We start from the raw sequence: 20,351 nt of genomic DNA, 5'->3' as shown, positions 1-20,351 counted from the left end.
TCCTTCCCCGCCCTCATTTTGGGGCGTGGCTGTCTTCCTTTCGCCATGATGAACAAATGACCTCGCGGGGAATGAAATTTAAATTCCACAAAGGCGAGAGAGTTCTCTGCTTCGAGCCGGACCCGACCAAGGCGAAGGTGCTTTATGATGCCAAGGTGGGGATTCCTCCGCCAGGGAGGGGCGGGCGCGCGAGGGGCGGCGGGCACGCGCTCCCTCGCCTGCAACGGTCGCCTCGTCGCGGAAGCGGCCTCCTTTCGGGTGCTTCCTGGTGTGGGTTCCGCCGGGAGGTGGGCCCTCCTCGGTTGCCAGCCCTCCGCACGGACAGCGAGCCCTTTGACGGGAGTTAGGGACCAGCGGGAGAGCCAGCGCTCTTACTTGGGTGCAGGAGAGGATTGTAGAAGCGGTTTCCCGAACTGATGCCAAAAGCTGTGAGGCAGGAGCTGCTCCCAGATTCTCTGTAGCGGCAGGGGGAGAGAGCATTGGGTGAACGGCAGCAAAATAAAAAACTTACTGCTTCTCCTGACTATCTTCACGTGCTTGATGCATTCCTGGGAGAATCGCCAGGTCCTTGTAGCTGTTGCCATTAGGCTGTGATGGTGGCTATGGGCATTACATAGACCTTTAGTAGCACCAATAATAGGGTGTATGGGTAACCACATGGAAAGCTGGCCCTCTGAGCCTTTCCAAGTGCTGAGGGGAATTTTACCCATATCCTTGGGGTTGTTTTGGTCTCATTCAAAACTCTGATAAGAGTTCTCGATAAGACAATACAGGCAACTTGTTTAATGCACACGAATAGGTTAACACTAGTATCCATCATTGTACTCGCTAATATTATCAGTATCACTTCCTAATCTAGTTCTGTTTAAACAGGAGAGGCCAAGCTCCTGATTTTTCTGGTTGGCTGCAAATACCAATCTCTTGCTTGCTGATTCTGTTGAGGACTTTTCAATGCAATGAAAGAGAGACCATTCCATTTTCAGTGGGAGAAAGTTTGGGTTGGACATGTGACACATTATTAATCTCACAATTTTGTGCCCATTTATTTAGAATAATTTATTCATAAGGTCCCTCCCAAAGTGGAAATCACTTTTATAAAGTAGAATACAGCCTATATTTAGTTTACGTATTCATGCAATCTATTAAATGCAAATATACTGCAAAGTATAATTGGCTTACTTGGGTGTATATGCAGAAAAATACAAATGCCTGCTTGTAGCATTGTGTAATATTGGAAATGCATTGAGGTTTTTTTTTTTTTTAAAGACAAATCATGCAAATGTTGGATAATACATATTGCCAGCATTTTAGTTGGTAGATTTGTTCCATCCAAATTCAAATATAGGCATTTGGGGGGGGGTGTATATGAGCACACATTGAAAAGTTTGAATATATGTATAAAGTAGTCCCGATAATGGCCTGGACTACTTATCTGTGTATAGTTCATGAAAAGAATCCTGTTTTTTGTTGTTTTTGTTTCTCAAGGACAGGCATGTGTACATTTTATAAGCTTTATGTTTTTATAACTGAAAATATGTAAGGTATACTCTGCTAAACTGGACTGTGGGATACATTTGGAAGGCCTTTTGCCATCATAGAACTAGCTTCTGAAAGCCTTTCCAATTTGTGCTGAGTTTTGGAGTCTGAGGTGTGGATTTGCAAATGTAGTTGCAAACCCACACCTGTAATTTTAAACATGTTGTAAAACTAAGCAGGCTACTTTGAAAAGGTGTTATCTCATTGCTTGCATGACTGCAGCTTAATGCTGAAAATAGTGTGTATGCTATATCCTCATCTCATTGTTTTCAAAATGGCTATGGCTTATTTGAAAGTTGAAAATGAGTTTAGGATTGCAAGCTTACTCTAATCAAATAGCTTGGAAAAGCTGATAATAGTATATATGTCTGAATCAACACTACGTACTTCATTTTCCAGGCAACATGTAAAAAGTATCTAAGGAAATTGAGCAGCATTTCTAATTTTAATTGTGGCATGCAAATTAAAATCCATTCTTCAGAGACTTGTGACAAGTAATAATAATCCATTCTCAAAACAAATGCCTATTTTTAAAAGGCAGCCACTAATTATACAGTACCTTGTTTTGCTTCCACACTGCCTACTTTTGGTCCTCTAGAGTATTGATGAAATGAATGTCAGGGATCAGCTGAGTTCTGTTCTATCATTGGCAATGTAATCTTATACTTTTGAAAGAGTGGCACCACCTGTGTGCATGCCTAATGCCTTTCTGAAACAGGAATACTGTTAGTTCTTAATATGTTGTTCCTGTTTGTCTCAAGACTAAACAATTTGGAAGTTAACTTGGTTGGAAATTAAAATTTAAGACATCTATTCCTAAGCTTCTGGGTTAGAAGACAATATATTGTTATAATGTAATAGGCCGATAACTTGAATACTTTGGCAAAAGTAATGTTTACCTATTCATATGTAACTGATCTTATTTCAGATTGTTGACATTGTTATTGGAAAGGATGAGAAAGGAAGAAAGATTCCAGAATATCTGATCCATTTTAATGGTTGGAACAGAAGGTAAGAACTCCTGTAGTATCTTACATGTTTGTTTTTAGATATTCCTCTAATTTATGAAAATACTCTGAAAATGCCATATATCTAGTATGCACCTGTATTGACCATTACATGACATAAAGGTAGATGTTTTAAGCATACCTACTTTAGAGTAAATGCTGCCAAAATAGAGCTGATTCCTAAGTAAAGATGCCCAGGATTAAATTGTGTGGACCTCCTTCTGTGAAATCCTAGGGCTGTGGACTCAACTATTTCATTCAATAATTTGTGACACCCTAATTGGACAATTGATATTAATGCAGAAATGTTAGCATGATCTAACTAATTTGGATGCTTAACTTTGATATCAAATGCTTTTAAACAAACAATATTAACTAAACCCCAGCTAGCCTTTCCCGTGCTTCCTCATTAGATGTGCACCGGTATTCCTGAATATATGAATGATTCACGAAGCATCATTTTGTCATAAAGAGATGCCTTTTCAATGTGTTTTCTGCTTATTCCCATTAAGTTAACTGTTGAGAGTCTTTGTCAAGCCCGCTACCTGCCGTGGATATATGCCACTTTAGACAAGTGCTTCTGCTGGCTTTCTTTGCCTTTTTTTTTGGGGGGGGGAGGGGGATGCTGTTGGCCAATAAGATAATTCTACAAGCTTAGTTCCTTTCACCTTGCCTGGTTAACTTCTGGCACATGTTAGCTACTAGGATATTACAAGCATTAGAGAACATCTACAGGATAAAAATTTACTGATCTTAGTAAGGAAGACATAAGAATATAAATCTAATACAAAATTGTAAATATGCATTTTAAAAATGTTTATTTTCAACTTGTCTTACACAGTGAAATATGAGATAAATATAAAAATAATAAGGAAAATAAAAACAGCCACAAGAGCAGAGTTTGATAGCTAAGTAGCCTGGGAAGCTAATAAGACTTACCACCTAGCTCTGAAAAGCTACCATAGTAGAAGTGCCATTGAGGAAAAATAATCCATAAACAGCGGCGCTATCACTGAGAAGGCTCTCTTCCGCAGCTTGGAGAAGGCTACATGGAGAAGGGCTTCCAGTGATGATCTCAGTGCATGGGCAAGCTGATATGGAGACATGTTCTTTCAGGTACCCTGGTCTCAAGCTCTGCATGGCTATGAGGGTAAACAGCACTTCAAATTGTGCTTCTACACAAAACCAGTAACCAATGGAGTAACCTTCCCTGCATTAAGCTTATTGGCCTTCATTCAGTTTATTATTGAGGTCAGGCACAGATTGACCTTCCACTGCTTTAGTTGACTCAGAGCACAAATCTCAGATTCAAGCAAAAGTCACTCAGCAGCACTTCATGGAAACAAATATGCAGAGCTCTAGACACCATGCTGGACTATACTACAACATTTGTTACCTCTAAATTGAGGCACTTATGAGTTATTGTAATCTGTTAAATGTTTAGCAAATATATCAGTGCATGCCTCTGAACAGGGTAGGTACAAGACCATTTGATGCCTGGGATGATTCTTCCTTTCTATGTAGAGCAGCCAACCTGACTGGCAGTTGAATCTTGCATCATGGCTGCTTATATAAAAAGATACTACTTTAGGAGCACAGGTGACAGACAACTAGGTTCTCCAATACCATGCCATTACTCACACACCATTGTCTGGCTGCTGCCTACTCAAATACAGCAGCATTGCATGAGCAGCATGCATGAAAGTGCATGGTGCATGCTGGAGTGTTTAGCTGGTTCCCTGTGTCTGCTTTCCCTGTCAGTGATCAGTTAGAAGATGAGGTGAGTCATATAGACCTGGTTAGCAAAATTGAGGAATTGCTGCCACCAGATTCTTGACTTAAGAGCATAGGGATGGCCAGTCCCTCCCTCCTCCACAGCCATGACCACTTTGTTCTGATGCGGCCTTCCAACAGCCCTTTCTTTCTCCTTTGTAGGTTAAGCTGTAAAGAGCCCTGAAGTACTTAGAATGTTGTTTAGTTGAGTTTTTTTTAAAAAAACCCTCAGTTGTGGCATCACAGTACTGTATCTTTGCTGCCATTGCTTCTATTAAATAGGGTCAACAGTGAGTTCTTGCTTGTGTTTAGTTGCATTCTCATTGAATTTCCTGTCCCATTTTCTAGTTAGCTCTCTACTTCCTTTGTAATGCTATGTGCACTGAAAAGGCAGTTTGGAGAACTTTTATAGGAGCATTGATGTCAATGGCCTGAGTCTTTTCTCTGTCTCACAGAATTACTAGGACTTGAACAAGAATGCCAGACAAACTTTCTAAGGGCTTCAGGAATCCATCAGATTTCATTAGCTTCTAGGGTTATGCCATTTCAATAGGTCCATCAACCCCACAGTTTAAATGTTAACAAGGAGTGGTCCGACCACAACAGTCTTTCTAGCAAATTAAAAATGTAAAGTCCAAAGTATGAGCAGTAATCTATCGAGCTGATAACAACCAGAAGATTATCCCAATGACCTGGTTCACATATAACGGTAGGAAAATTATGGGTAATTTAGAGTGTAGCAAGCCTATTTTGAGTACTTTTTGAATATTAAGCCTCAATTAGGCTGTGATGTCTCAACCTGGACATAATACAGTAACTGTGACGGTAATCAGGAAATCCTAAGTCTTCATAAGCATACCCATAATAAAATGTTGAGGCCCATTAGGCAATAAACCTAGGATCTTCAATAGCGTGCCCAAGATAGTAAGACTATTGGGTAGAGGTTGATGATATGCAAGGTAAAAAGTACATGAAATTGGCATTCATATAGATTGAAAGTCCCCTAGAGGTCTAGAAGTCAAAGCAACCAACCTCCCTCCCATCCTAAACTATGGAATTTGTTTTGGTGCTGTACTAAGAAACAGAATAGGCACCACAAAAGACACTACTCCCAGAAAGCCATATTGGCACACTGCTCCAGAATTAGTTTATGGATGTTTGTTTTGATCATGGGCTTTGAAATTCTATGTATTAGCCTTCAAAGCCTTATTTCTTACTCTACCTTAAGTTTACAGTATATTGCTTTATTTTTGATCTTTTGTCATTCCTTATTTTTTCCTCCTCATGTACTCAGCTGGGACAGATGGGCAGCTGAAGATCATGTTCTTCGTGACACTGATGAAAATCGCAGATTACAGCGTAAATTGGCAAGAAAAGCTGTGGCTCGCATGTAAGAATCAAATATACTTACCAGGCATTTAATAAATGAAGTTAGTTTTAAGCCATGGTTGTGTTGTGGCTCTAGTATTTCTCTTAAACATATTCCTGCTGAAAGAAAAACAGTTACTTACTTTGTACTCGCAAATCATTTCCCCAGTTTTCTGTGTACGTATCTAGTTTTCCTAGCACCTTAGAATAGTAAATAACTCAGTTTGCATGTTTGACTAATGGATGGAAGTCCATTAGAGTTCTAAAAATTAAAGAGGCTCTTGAACACCACTGGTAAAGAAGTATGGTTACAGGCTTATCTTTGCTTTACCCTGTGCTCTTGCAAGAGAAACTATTGTAAAAATAATACTGCTTTCTTTTCATGTGCTATTTTTACTCAATATGTGGTTTATTGTCTTTAAATAAAAGTCACAAAATAGAATGATATGCTTTCTTAAATTTCCATTAGGAAAAGAAAAGGAAAAAAAGGGCGTCGCAGATTGCCTGGTGTTGATTCTGTATTGAAGATACTTCCACCTGAAGAGAATGAAAAGAGCAGTGAAAACTGTAAGTTTGATATGCTTGTGAATTTTCTTCTGTTTAAATATGAATTTATGTAATTCATTAAAAAATGATAGGTACCTGTTTCCAAAATGCTTACAGTTTAAAGTAAATAATGATACAAACAACAAGAGATGCAGAGTAGAGAAATTAGAATGTATGCTTGTGAGCAAATGCATTGGATAGGAATCTATTCTGTTTCTAATCTTCCAATTTCTACTATTTAATGATGCATCACTTGTAAGTTTGTTTACAGAAAGTTTTGAACTATACATTGAACTGGGTTGTGAATTCTTGTTTTTTATGCCAGTTTTATGGATATGTTTTGAAATGAAGTGACTCATTTAAGAAGTTCTGCAGTATTTATGAATTCAAGTTCTTGAAGTGAGTGTATTCAAATAGGGACAGAACCATAGTATTAAAAACTGCCATTAAAGATGTAGGTGTTTGTGTGACAAATGGCAATTGGGAAATTCTGCTACAAGTTATTTTCCTTGTTCTGGAACCTAGAACATGGGTCCTCAGCCCACAGGATGGAACCGGCCCGCCATGGCCATCCATCCAGGCCGTGCCACTGTTCACCGCATGCGCTTGCTGCGTGGGCAGGGAGGCAGTGGCTTCCTTGCTCGGAGATGGTTTTGGACTTGCTGGGAGATCTCCGAGCAAGTGAGCCACCACCACACACGTGTGCCCGATGCCACCTCATGCCCCCAGGCACCCCCACCTCACCGGCCTGCGAAGGTCACTGCAGCCTTTCAATTGGCCCCCTATTGAAAAAGTTTGAGGGCTGCTGAGCTAGAACCTTTTTCAAACCGTGTACACAAATCTGCTCTTGATCATATGTCCTTTGTCAAATGAAGTGAGTAGCAGTTAAGTGTCAAAGGTAACTTGTTTGCTTCTTTACAGCTATAAGTAGTTCTTCCTCTGATGACAATGAGGACAGCACAGATGAAGAAATAAAGAGTGAAGAAAGTGATTGTGATGAGAAGATAGAAATGGTACATCCATATAAACTATCTTGATCTTTCCAATAAATGAAATGTCAGAACACTTCATAAGCACCTATCACCTTTAGGTACAAAAGGTGGCAATAACATTTGTCTTTTGAAAAATTGTATGATGAAGATCTGCAGATCTTGAGGAAATTAATACTATTCAGTTAATTCAATTTCTCTACCAGCTGACTCCTTGGGGGGGTTTACAGCCTAGTAAGTACTACAGAGTTTTTCTGGCCACCATATTAATATGCACTTGTTGCCAATAACGCATAACATTGCCATACTTTGCATGATTGCTGATTTTCCTCTGTTTAATGTTTCCCAGATATATGAAAAGAATTTAAAATCATATGCATATTCCTACAGAAAGAAGAGCAAGAAACTCATACTAAAAGGGACATGGAAGAAAGAGCAATAAACATTGAAATACCTGAAATCCTGAAGAAGAAACTTGAAGAAGATTGTTACTATATTAACCGGCGAAAGCGGGTATGACTAAGTTACACAAATGAGGATGGTTGAAAATCTTTATGCTAAATTCATGTATGTACAAGATAATAGGGTTTTGTTTCTCTGTAATCATGTGTAGAATTGAACCTTTAATGAGTTAAGGGAACCAAGGTTCAATTTAGATGCCAGGAAGTATGTCCACCATGTACATGGTGGGCATGTCGTGAGCGGAGACATCTAGTCTGACTCCTGAAGCTGGGAGTCAGACTAGATAGCCTGGGAGACCCCTTCTGACTCGCTCTGTTTTTATGTTTCTAAGATGATAGATTTGAGCACACTTAAGTGAGACCTGTTGACATTAGTAAAAATTAATGTATCGCTTACCAAATTATGTCCAGTAAGTAACTGTAAGCAGAGACATTAGAATTTGACAGCTACTCTATTGCCTATATGACACAGATGTACATTGTCACATGTTTAGTCCCAGTGCCATGCACCTTTCCTTCTGACTGAGTGTAAAATGATGTATTTCATCTTTTCTGGGTTTGAATGTAAAATGATATGTTTAGAATATGTCACTTTCTGTCCCAGTTTAGGTGAGATCCCACTAAACGTTTTCTGAACCTGACTTGCAAAGTACAGCCATTTAGTCCAAAGTAAAATGAGTTTGTGAACAGTAAAGAAGCTGTTACATTCCTGTGCCTGCTTTCCCCTTTAAATGAAGTTGAATGTATTCCAGCTTTAAAAAAATCACCCTTGTCGGCATACACACAAAGTGCATGATGGTGCAAAACAGAAAGCTTATATGCCATTACCCTATTTTTGGCTACATAAATTTCTTCTATTTGACACCTGATTGATTCTTTCATCCAGCTGGTGAAACTGCCATGTCAGACAAATATAATAACCATCTTGGAATCATATGTGAAGCATTTTGCCATCAATGCAGCTTTTTCAGCCAATGAAAGATCACGTCACCATCAAATGACTTCACACACCAACCTGAATCTGCACTATGTTCCACCGGAAAAGAAGTAAGCTAACATTACTTTAGTTTTGTGTGTAACTATTAAGGGCTAAGGTTCCTATCTTCAATTTATTAACAGGAGAAGATAATCCTTTTTTCTGTAAGAACAAAATGAAAGGTTAAGTAACAGAGTTGGCTATCTTATGTGATCACCAAAGCCCTCTGGGGCTTCAGTGGGTTAAAGCACATGCTAGTAGTCATCTTGAATATATTTTGAATATTCAAACTAGTTACCATGGTGAGCTAAAGTGATTGTGAAAACTCAATCACTATAGCAAATCATTTTGCTTTATAATCCAGTAGTAAGAGTCTTTTTATGCTGTCAAAATTCCTATTAAAATTACCTTTCTCACTTGAACTATGAACTATTTGGCTTGTGGAAGGTGTAAGTTAATTAGTTTCTTTATTAACAGATCTTGTTTGGACAGTAAAAGTCAGTTGGTTTTTCAATGCAGGGAGTTTTAATAGCCTTTAAAAATTGAACTCACATTTTATGTACCTGAGTACAAGTTATCCAAAAGCTATCTTCCCACAGAAGACACTTTGAGTATACACAAGTGAAATACTTTTTCTGTATAACTTGCCACAGAAAGCTTTTTTGTATAAATGTGATAAACTGAAAAAACTGGGAACCTTGGAAGATTCAAATTTTCACTTTGGTCTTTTGAAGGGTATGTGTTTTGGACAGTTTTGTTTCTACTGAACTACAGTGGTACCTTGGCTGAGGAATGCCTTGGTTCATGACCAAATCGGGTCGTGAACAATAGTTTCATGAAAATTTTGACTTGGGTCACGAGCTCTGCATTAGGTGGTGACCAAGATCGTGGCCATCTCCCCCCCCCCCCCAGTGAGGCGATGGCCACAATCACAGTTGCATTTGTGCAGGGAAGTCGTGCGTGATCATGGGTGTGCTCCTGCAGGAAAGACAGGTGCAGTCTCGGCCATCTCTCCCCCCCCCCCATCCCCAACCAGCATGATTGTGGCCATCTCCCTCCTACCTAGGTTAGTGTTCTCCACTGTAGTGTAAATACTTTGTTACTTTGTCTCAATTTTTTCTGATAAAAAAGTAGTTACAGAATGAATTAACCTTATTTACATTGAACCTTATGGGGAAATTTGGCTTGGGTCACCAGTTTGGGTCACAACCAGAGTCGTGGAACGGATTCAGTTTGTGAGACAAGGTACCACTGTATATTCTCTAAATACGGTAATAGTAACTAGCTTTGCAAGATTTCTCATAAGCAGGGTTCTCTTGTAAAATAAATCACTAGCAAAAGCAGTTATGCCATGCAGTATCATGGGGTTCTCTATTTTACTCCCCAAGCCAGTCAACATCTATATGAAACCACTGGGAGAAGTTTGGGCTAAGGTGTCATCAGTAAGCTGATGACACCCAGCTCTCCCTCTCCTTCTCATCTAATCCAGGTGAGGCACTGAAGGTTCTGAATCAGTGCCTGGATGAGTGATGGACTGAATAAGAGCCAATAAATTGAGGCTTAATCCAGCTAAGATGGAGGATCTGTTGATAGGTCTTTTGTCCAGGTGAGTGATATCTGCCCTGTTCTGGATGGGGTTGCACTCCTCTTAAAGGAAAGGGTGCCTAGCCTGGGATTGTTCCTTGACCCATCCTTGGAATCTCAGGTGTCTGCTGTGGCAAGGAACACTTTTCACCAGCTTCAGCTGATCCATCAGCGATGTCCTTACCTGGACAGGCAAGTGCCTAGCAGCTGGTAATCCATGTTCTGGTATCCTGCTGCTTGGACTTTTGTAACATGCTATACATGGGTCTATCCCTGAAAACAGTTTGGATACTTAATTGGTACAGAATGGATCAGCTAATTAAGACTGGCAGACAAGATCACATAATGCCAGCCCTTTCTTATCTTCATGGGTTATCAATTGAAGTTCAAGTGTGTTGTTGTGAATTTTTCTGTCTTTGTCTATCACCTTTGTTGTGGGTTTTTCTATCTCTGTTTTTTATGTAAGCTGGCTAGAGATCCTGACTGAATATAGGATGGGATAGAAATGTTTTAAATAAATAAGGTTTCGTATTCTGAAATGTTTCCTAATATAATCTGCAGTCATGGTGAATAATTGAGCCAGTGCAAATTTGTGTACGGTTATGTGTTTGTTCAAATGCTGTTACCCCAAACTCTCAACTGAAGTTGATTTTTTCTGATATCTTCTAATTTGACTGTTTGCTTGGCTGACCACTTGCCAGTGATCAATAATATCTCCCAACAACCTATGAATCCCCCCACTTCCAACCCTGCTTTGTCTTCCCAGTGCTCAAGCTTCCCTGGTTCCCCAGCATTTCTACTGTTGACCTTGTCACCATCACATACCATTTCTATAGAATATTTTCACCTGCGAATGAATATTGTGCAAATCTTTGTCCTGATTGTTAGTTCATCCATGATATCACTCTATTATGGCTCCCTTGTATTCTCAATTATATTGGCAGTCATCATGGGTATTGACTACTTTTGGTTTGGAGAGATGGATTTCTCATGTCTCTGATTTTCAGTGGTCTGCCTCTTTCTTCTACAGCTCAGCCAGTGGTTGAGGAGTTGCAGACTATGCCTCTCTGTTTTCATTGTTTCATAGTTTTCATCTGTTCATTGCTTTGGAGGGTAGAAACACTTGACTTTCAAACTTTTTAGCTGATGGACTTATGTACCAGACTCAGCATCTTTACTTACCACAATGAGTATCTGTCTTCCTTCTGTGAACAGTGGGGTTGGCACTGTATTGCTAAGTTGTCTGTAGCCCTTCCAATGTGCTACAGCTTGAGTGTTGTTTATTTCATCGCCACTTCATAATCCAAAGGTTCTCTGAGCTGCTTACAAATGCTAAACCAGCATAAAAACATAGGTAGAATACAATAAAGCAATTAATCAGATAAAATAGATAAGACATATAAATAGGTAAACAGATAAAATAGGTGCATAGGTCTTGAGCTTTACACTTGGGTCAGGGAAGGCTGTGGTTTGCCCATTTCATACTTTGCTGTTGAGATACTCTGGGGAACACGGTACAACACACATTCCAGCCTTTCTCTGAGATGGGTGGAGGAGGCTTCAGAGACACTATATGCACTCCTAAGCCTTATTTGATTCCTCTGCCCTCCTTTGTGGATAAATTTGGGTGATTATAAATTTTAGCCGGATAGCAAGATCTATTTATACTAGTATCCTTCTTAGTATTTTAGGAAGTGCAACTTCTACAAACATTTAGTCTTTTGTGTTAAAAGCTGTGCATTTTCTTTGTACATTCACTTAAAATGTTTGTTTAGCTCTCCATCTACCTTATACAATAGACAACTAACTTGTTAATTATAGAAAATATTTTTCCATTCATTTTGCAATCTTATTTTTTAGTGTTGAATTATGTAAAGAAATGGTAGATGGGCTAAGGATAACTTTTGACTTCACTCTACCACTTATTCTGCTGTATCCCTATGAACAAGCACAGTTTAAGAAGGTGACTTCCTCCAAATTTTTCCTCCCAATCAAAGAAAGTGTGGCAAACTCTAACAGGTGGGTTTGATACGTGTTCTCTTAATATTTTAAATATGTTTTAAGAAAACTGTAATAATTTTAGTCTTAAGCTGTTATGTATGATTGCAAAATAGACTAAAACCAAGTAGATTGAAGGTATGTTAATAAATATGAAACTGATTGGTTTTTTCTCCTTAATTCATTTTCAACTTAGTTACTGTTCATCATCCTGTTATGCTTTATTTTCTTTTTGGGCAGAAATCAAGAAGAACTTTCCCCAAGTCCGCCCCTTCTGAATCCATCAACTCCACAATCCACAGATAGTCAGACTGTGACAGGAGAACCTGCAACACCTAAACGGCGAAAAACTGAACCTGAAATATTGCAGTCTCTAAGGCGTTCTACACGGCATACATCTAATTGTGACAGATTATCAGAAAGCAGCGCTTCTCCCCAACCCAAACGACGGAACATTGAGGCTCCTACTTCAATGCCAAAACTATTTTTGCATCTTGAAAAGAGTAGGTAGTTGTGGCAAGATAGAGACTCTCTCTAGGCTATATTGCCATAGTTAAGTTATATTGTCATATGTTGTCCTTAAAGTATCCACAGTACTGTTATTATTGATAACTAATCTAATTGTGAAATATTTTCCCCAAGTTCTGTTTTTCCAACAGCAGGTGGCTTTATGCTACACGTGCTGCTTTACAGCAAAACCAGAAGTTTTGGTCTCCTTCAGACCAGAGAACCCCTTTCTGTATGTTTTCTGTGCTTCCCCACATGCCTTTTTACAAACTTCAAAAAGACTGTGATATGGGTTTATTTTAGCAGTAGCTTTCTTCTTGTTACATAAAGGCTCTGTAGAACATTGAGACTATAGTTATCCTGTGAATGGTTTCTCCCAACACAGTTGTGCCTCTCTCCAGCCCCTTCATAGTTACCATTGACCTCTTTGTTGCTTTTCTGACTAATGTTATCTTTTTACCCAGTCACTCAGTTTGCCTTCTGGTTGCACCATGTTTGTTCCTTTTTATAATAATGCATTACAATAATTGCACATGGTACTCTAGCTCTGCAATTAAATGTGGTTCTCTAGTTCATCATTTTGTTTTTGTTTGGTACTGCTGTGCAACTCTATCCCAGAGTTGCTTTGATAGCTTCTTGGACTTCATAATGCTCTCTGTTTAGATATGCTCCCTGACAAACACTGGGGCCTTCTCAGGCTTCTTTAATCTGAGATCAAATGGTACTGGAAATGCAAATAGGTGGACACTATTTAGTTACTTATAGTGACTTCTGGAAGCAATGGGTTGCACCAGAGTTTATTCTGGGTGGGGGAGGGGGGTTTAAAACTTATACAATCAACAAACACCAGTTTGTTAACCTTTATGCCACAATAAGGCTATTTAGCACCTTCACAGTGTTGCTTATCTTGTGCATCAACTGGTATCATTGCCAACTAAAGCATTTTCAGTTCTGGGTTCTAAACGTGGGAAAATCAAAATGAGGTGAATACTTATGCAAGCTACTGTGTGTTCCTAGTATGGGTCTTTGCTGAGCTGCATCATGCTCATTTAAAAGTGGTATCTTCCTTACCACTTGTTTGGTTCCTGGATGCAATTTTTTCACCATGTTTTCCACTATGTGACCTGGGAGATAACACAGCCAAATTCAGAGTTTCTTGTCAATTTTCAAGGTCTCCCCGAAGAGTAATGACTAAAATAAATTCTTAGGAACTTGTTTACAGCTGGAGGAACTCTCTCATAGCTGAACAGGGAGTTCATCTCCCAGTGTATAAAATAATACTGTGTTTTTCTTTTGAAGAAACTCCTGTCCACAGTGGGTCATCATCACCCATTACATTGACTCCTAGCAAAGAGGGCAGTGCAGTATTTGCTGGTTTTGAAGGCAGAAGAAACAATGAATTAAATGAGGTACACTCATATAATTTAAAAGCTTGGATCTAAAGAACTGTGACATTTAATTCTGTGAACCGTTTTATTGAACTTGGATGGAAATAACAGCAGCCCTCCCCCCTCCCACCCCTAGTGCTTCACGGCACACTGCTACTGTGTGCAACTGAAGAGAATATCAAAAACCTTTTGAGAGGTAAGATTTTGAGGAAAATCAGATATTCCCCTGGGCTTCAGCAAAACATCTTATGTGAGCTTAAGCAGTTTTTTGGATAATTGCCTAGCTACGCAGTTTGATAGAAAGCTATCAAATATCTCCAACTAAGAAAACTATTGCTTGTTTTCTTTACCTTCCAATAATAGTTCTACCTCCCTTAAATATTCCATATGAACACACTTTTCATCAATATAAATATTTTTCAAAAACTACTTTATTTCTAAACTTGACCACAAAATTGTGAGGACACAATCCAGCAAATATTAGGAGGGACTGATGACATACTCTGTTGAATTGCATGCAAATTTTAGGGAGTATTTAGTTGTGCCTATGGTACTATACAACCCCATGATAACAACTAAGCCATGATGAAGCAGAACATATTGTTGTGGATCATATATTCCAGAAAGTAAAATCAGAGATGTGAACAATTCTGTGACATGTTCATATTTATTTTCAGGAAGTGTAGGAATAGGTATTCAATGAATACAAATAGTGGCTGCTCAAGTACTACTAGAAATTTTACTTTCAGAACATTTGACACCTATATGTGCCTTTAAAGTCCTAACTAATTTGGGCCTAGGTTACCTGAAAAATCTTCATCTTTTACTGACCTGCCAGTGCTCTGAAGTTAACATCAGACATCTTGCTTGACAAAGCAATGGAACTGTGATAACTGTTCCGATCATATTGCCTTGAAGCAGGTGCAAAACAATTGCCATGCTTGCCATTAATGGAATTAAGACTGTACATATAGTATTATTTCTTCTTATTTGTTATCACTGCTTTGTCATTTTAAAAAAATTGTATGCTTCCTTGGGAAGGCAACTTCTCAATCTTTTAAATAAATTACATGATACATTTTGTGATTAACTTAAAGCATTAAAAATTAAAAATGAGTTGCATGAGAAATGCCTCTGGCTCAAAATTTAAAGAAATTTGAGTAAGATTGTTTTTTTTCCCATTAAAACAGTTTAAAAATATGCCAGAATCCTGAAATGACTTTATACCATGAGATCTCTGGAAATCTTTCTATTGATTATACTTTTATGTATTCTTTTATGTTTTGTTTCAATTTTATGTTTAGGTCTTGTCATGGAAACTTATGCCAGAGAACTATCCCCCAGGTGATCAGCCACCACCACCTTCATACATTTATGGATCTCAGCATTTGTTACGCATGTTTGGTAAAGTACAATTTCATTTTTGAACATTTGACATTATTTTAAACTTAATTCATTTGACAGGTTTGATGCATAGCTGTTTGGAAGTAAAGCTCATTTTGCTCAATTGGGCTTAACCCCTAAGTGAGCATAGATAGGAATGCAGTCTTTCAAATAAGTATTTTTTAATTTATAAGGAATCTTGAATTACTTTTCAGAGGTTTTCCCATGCTCACATATATTCTGTCTGCTTTATTCTCTGTCATTGGTGTGAGTATCCAGGTTTTCTAGTTAAATTCTAGATATCTTGAATCAAGTTGGTGGAGAGCATAGAAGTGTAATTAATGTTGGATTACTTTATTGCAGATCATGTTTAAGGCATACAGTACAAAAAATAAATGCTATTATGAGAAGTGCTGCTAATTCAGTCCTTTGAATTTCTTTGATGAGCAAAGGAGGACAGGATAGAGTGACTGTTGTTTTAAGCAGCAAATCTCTGGTATCTAAGCCAGCTTAGTTGCTTTGCAGCAGAACGGGTAATGGCTATTGCACTGGAAACAATCACTGTTTTAGCCTCAGATTGGAAAGGAAGGTTCTTTGGGAACTGAGTCAAGCTACTCACTCCAGCATTCTAAAAGCATTTTGATCACTATGGAGCCAATTATTAGTTCAACCCTATGTACTTAATATTTAGCCTTAAGTAGGGTCTGCCACTTAGTTCAAACAAATCAATTTATTAATGCATATGATTGCTCACTTACATTGATTTTAAATGTGTATATAGGCAAAATAATAGTTTTTAATCAAGTGGTATTTTTAGATAATGCTCAAGAGCTTCATTTTAGACATAAGCACATTAAGAAGAAATGGTGCTTAACCACCTGCAGTTTAGATACTTTTAATAATAGCAGTTTTTTTCCTGTGAGATTAATCAGAAACACTTTGTTGATGTAATCTAACCAATGTATCAAATTATGCAGCCTTGACTGCAATAATGAGTTGACTCCTGGTGGAATCATAGTAGATTGAATTGGTCTATTACTTTGAGCACAAACTGCTACATATTGAACCACAAGTATTCCAGTTTGTCTTATCTTTTGAAGTTTGAAGAAATTGCTAAAGCATTATTCTGTGTTCATATGAACTATTGTATTTAGAAGCATAAAAAGCAACCAAACTTAATAAAGCTAAATTTTACTTTTCTTTTACAGTAAAGCTTCCGGAGATACTTGGAAAGATGAGCTTTTCTGACAAAAACCTGAAGGCATTAGTAAAGCACTTTGAATTGTTCCTAAGGTAACATGACATTATGTGAATGTATGAAAAGCTACAAACCTAAACATTCAAGGGCACCTGATGTATTTCAGTGTTAAAATGGTTTTTCTTGAAGCTGTATGTGCTGTGTAGCCATTTAATTCTGCCTCTAGGAACAAAGTGGAAGATTGCACCTAAAAAGTTTTAGTACTTGTAAAGTGCTCTTCAATGTCTTGATGAGGCATTAACAGAAATTGGTCTGGTTTGTACACCAGAGCAACCTAGGCCCCTATTCTGTGGAGTGATGCATGTGCAACCCATACAGCAAATCACAGGGGAGATTGCCTTTTCTCTATCATATGGAAAAAAGGAATCTGTACAAACAGGATGTGAGCTTCTTATTCTGTGTCAATGCTGTATTCTATCCAAAATTATCCTTCAGAGTCCAGTCTTGATACAGCACTGCTTAAGATCTAGCATATTATTTTCCATGCAATCCAACATTCTCAGTTCTCATGCAAGATCAGTAATTTGTTCATAAGGAACAACAGAGGATTCATGCTTCTACCAACTGGCACATACTTGCATAACAGGTGATTATAGTTTGCAGCCACACAATTTGTAGGAAGAACATTCAGTCAGAAATTTGACTTGCAATAATAGCATCTGACCGCTAGTCTGTACCAATATGCAGTTAATATAGTACCGGTTTATATTAGCTATAGTAAATAAATAAGAGGCTACTTTTAATTAAGAACTCATGCAGAATATTTTAAGTAGTATAGAAAAACTATTTTATTGGGAATTAAGAAGCATGAGTGATGTCAACTACTGAGTTATTTCTGCTGAGTTTAAGAATGGTACTTCAGTAGAAGAGACAGAAACAGAACCTAACTGCAATCCTAAATGTGTATAAGATTGCAGCCAAATTAGTTCAGAACATTATCAATACTGGCACATGTCTCCTGTTATCACTTCATTGAACAAGTTCAAAGAGAACTTGGCTGCCTAGGCAAGTGGTATGAATCTTACCCTTTCAAATTAAACATTGTTGATTTGAAATATAATTCTGCATTCTACTGGTTCATCTTATTGTATTTCAATGAATGATTAAAATAAGGCTATAAAATCTTGATGGTGCAATTATCATAAGTGTAAATAACTCTGTAATATTCTGTGTCCGTTTTTTAAAGTGCTACTTAGAAATTACAATGCAATTAATCATGTATATTATGCTCCTTTAGGTTTTTAGCAGAATACCATGATGACTTCTTCCCAGAGTCAGCATATGTAGCTGCCTGTGAGGCCTACTACAGCACAAAGAATCCACGTGCCATCTACTGAAGCCATTAATATAGATATAATCAATTGTATATACTCCATGACTACTGCTGTACTGCACTATTGCAGGATCAAGAGAAATATTGAAACATATCATTCTAATATCACAAATGGAATTTCTTCAGTATCGTCATTCTGTTGACATAAAGGATTGCATTTCATTTCAGAGTTATGCTGACATTGCATTCTGGTGCAAGATAACCTTCACTGCTAGATAAACGAAGCTCTGCATTCAATTGACTGCTAATGCATAGAACTGCATACAAATAAAGTGAGGAAAAGAAGTGCAATAGAAACAGACTCTGAGAACTATCTGGTGTTCCACTTTAACATAAGCATAAGCCTGCTTCAAATTGAACTCTCAGAACATCACTTGCATTTACGGTTGAAGTGGCATTGTTCTTGTTTTTCACTTTCGGAATTCATATTTTATTTCATGAAACTATTATAACTTGATCTTTATAGAAGAAATAATATGCAACTTTTATGTTAGCATGATCTCTGCATCAAGATTGTGGTTTGTGAGTGCTTTTGAAAACTCCATTTGCATTTTTCCCATGGTTTTTTTGGCAGTGCCCAAATAGCTTTGTCCAGATTTATTATTCCCACAAGGTTTTAATTGGGGTATGTTCACAAATATGTGCATATGTAAAAAGTTTTAAGAACAGTATGTACTTGTTGGTTTTGGTAAGAAAGACTGCTAAAGCAACATTATTTTAGCAAGAGTTCTGAAACTGAACAGTGGCTGCTAAGTGAAATGTATCAAACATACATTTTGTTTTGTTTAGACTAGTTTAAAAATGCATAGGCATATGTGGAGAATTACACACACTTTTGCTTCCGGGTTGGTTTTAACATGGTGAGTAGTTGTGTGAATAAATTGGATCTTTCATGTACTATAGGCAAACTTAAATAACATTAACACTCATTCAAAAGCTTAATGTCCACACCTATTAATAATAGTTTGATGAGTAAAAGGACTTAAAGTGAGTCTCTGTAGCTGCTGACATGACTCATCAACCCAGCATTAATTATGTAGCCCATTGTGAAGGTTCAGCACATGCAGGATACATCCCAGGTGAGTATGGGTTATCAGAGGGTTCAACAGCCCCAGCATAACCTGTGGACTGTTGTGTGAGTGTGGGTTGTATATGCAATTCGTACTCAGGTTAAATAACTCGTGGCAATCCATGGTATGTCATCCAGACTCAGTCTCTGTAATACTGAAAGCAAGTAGATGAGACTAAAGAGTTACACTTATCATTTGTGCACTTGAGCTTGAAAAGCCATGTTAATTTTTGTAAAGTTGTACTGGTCAATTTCATTATAAATTGGAGATGGGTGAGCTGTGGCTCTCCAGAGTTGCTGAACTATAGCTCTCATCATAAGCCATTCCAGCCACGTCTGATGGATGTTGCCGGGACTGTAAGTACCCACCATGCTATAATATGTTTGCATGAGGAATACATACCTTCATCTCCAGCTTGTTAAGGTCTCCCGTTGGGCTTGTGGTCACATGGAGGAAATTAACCTATATAGACCTTTGAAACTCCCTGATGGTCTTAGTACTCCAATGTACTAAGGGTTCAGCAATCTAGACAGAATTCTGTGGAGAGCTGTTGTTACTCAGTACAACCAGACCCTTGAATTTGTGGGATGTTGCTATTTTGGGTGCTAGATTTGGGGATAACTTCTTAGTTCTACATGTTTATTTTCTAATTATAGAACCTAAAACCATTTGAAGAATTTTGGTTTTGGGTTTGAAGCTTTGCAATGAGAAATGTATTTGTTAATGTAAAATATTGTTTGTACAAAATAGTTAAATATTAATAGGTTATTTAACACAGAATGATGGTGAAACTTGATCTTTCTTCCATTGTGTTTCAGTACATTGTATGCCAAATATGGTGTCTTTTTGCATCTAAACAATGCATAGAAATAAAAAGGAAGGCTTATGGCTGAATTGTAACATTCCAGTGTGGGTGCTGTTACAAAGCTTGGTTATGTATGGGAACACAAAATATTTTGAATGTGTATGTTTTTAATCTACCAACGCACATGATATTTACAAACATATATTCTGAATACTTCACTCAAATATCTAGTCAATCAGGTATGCATGCTCACTATAATGCAGTGATATATAATTAAAGCCTCTGCTTAATTAAATGTTTCACAAAAATAGAAAGTACTTACATTTCTTTACAGTACTGCAGCTGGGCGCTTTTCAAGTTGCTATAATG

The 20,351-nt window shown here is 37.8% G+C and overlaps 1 protein-coding gene across 3 annotated transcripts; it reads left to right on the top strand.

Annotated features, from left to right (window-relative positions):
* Nucleotides 1–15: 15 nt before the first annotated feature.
* On the top strand, nucleotides 16–20,071 carry MSL3 (MSL complex subunit 3). Of its 3 annotated transcripts, XM_044432212.1 has the most exons (14): nucleotides 16–137; nucleotides 2,465–2,547; nucleotides 3,578–3,659; nucleotides 5,611–5,706; nucleotides 6,154–6,251; nucleotides 7,152–7,243; nucleotides 7,610–7,732; nucleotides 8,567–8,727; nucleotides 12,101–12,259; nucleotides 12,479–12,741; nucleotides 14,045–14,154; nucleotides 15,438–15,537; nucleotides 16,725–16,809; nucleotides 18,012–20,071. In XM_044432212.1, the coding sequence occupies exons 2-14, from the start codon at nucleotides 2,532–2,534 to the stop codon at nucleotides 18,109–18,111; spliced, it is 1,485 nt and encodes a 494-aa protein (XP_044288147.1). In that variant the 5' UTR covers nucleotides 16–137; nucleotides 2,465–2,531; the 3' UTR covers nucleotides 18,112–20,071. The 3 variants fall into 3 exon arrangements, with proteins under 3 accessions (XP_044288147.1, XP_044288139.1, XP_044288129.1); XM_044432204.1 differs by lacking the exon at nucleotides 3,578–3,659 and having other exon boundaries at nucleotides 22–137; XM_044432194.1 differs by lacking the exon at nucleotides 3,578–3,659 and having other exon boundaries at nucleotides 22–155.
* Nucleotides 20,072–20,351: the final 280 nt, after the last annotated feature.

Source organism: Varanus komodoensis, unplaced genomic scaffold (genome assembly GCF_004798865.1).
Source record: "Varanus komodoensis strain SLA01 unplaced genomic scaffold, ASM479886v1 scaffold1, whole genome shotgun sequence".
In the NCBI taxonomy this organism is placed as follows: Eukaryota; Metazoa; Chordata; class Lepidosauria; order Squamata; family Varanidae; genus Varanus; species Varanus komodoensis.
The sequence above is the reverse complement of the archived record's forward strand: the minus strand, read 5'-3'. Positions and strand labels throughout refer to the sequence as shown.

Bases quoted from the DNA above. Each gene is read 5' to 3' on its own strand.
- MSL3 (XM_044432194.1), top strand. From the start codon at position 57: ATGACCTCGCGGGGAATGAAATTTAAATTCCACAAAGGCGAGAGAGTT. The intron at 6,252-7,151 runs GTAAGTTTGATA...GCTTCTTTACAG, and splicing joins TGAAAAGAGCAGTGAAAACT to CTATAAGTAGTTCTTCCTCT. The intron at 15,538-16,724 runs GTAAAGTACAAT...TTTCTTTTACAG, and splicing joins GCATTTGTTACGCATGTTTG to TAAAGCTTCCGGAGATACTT.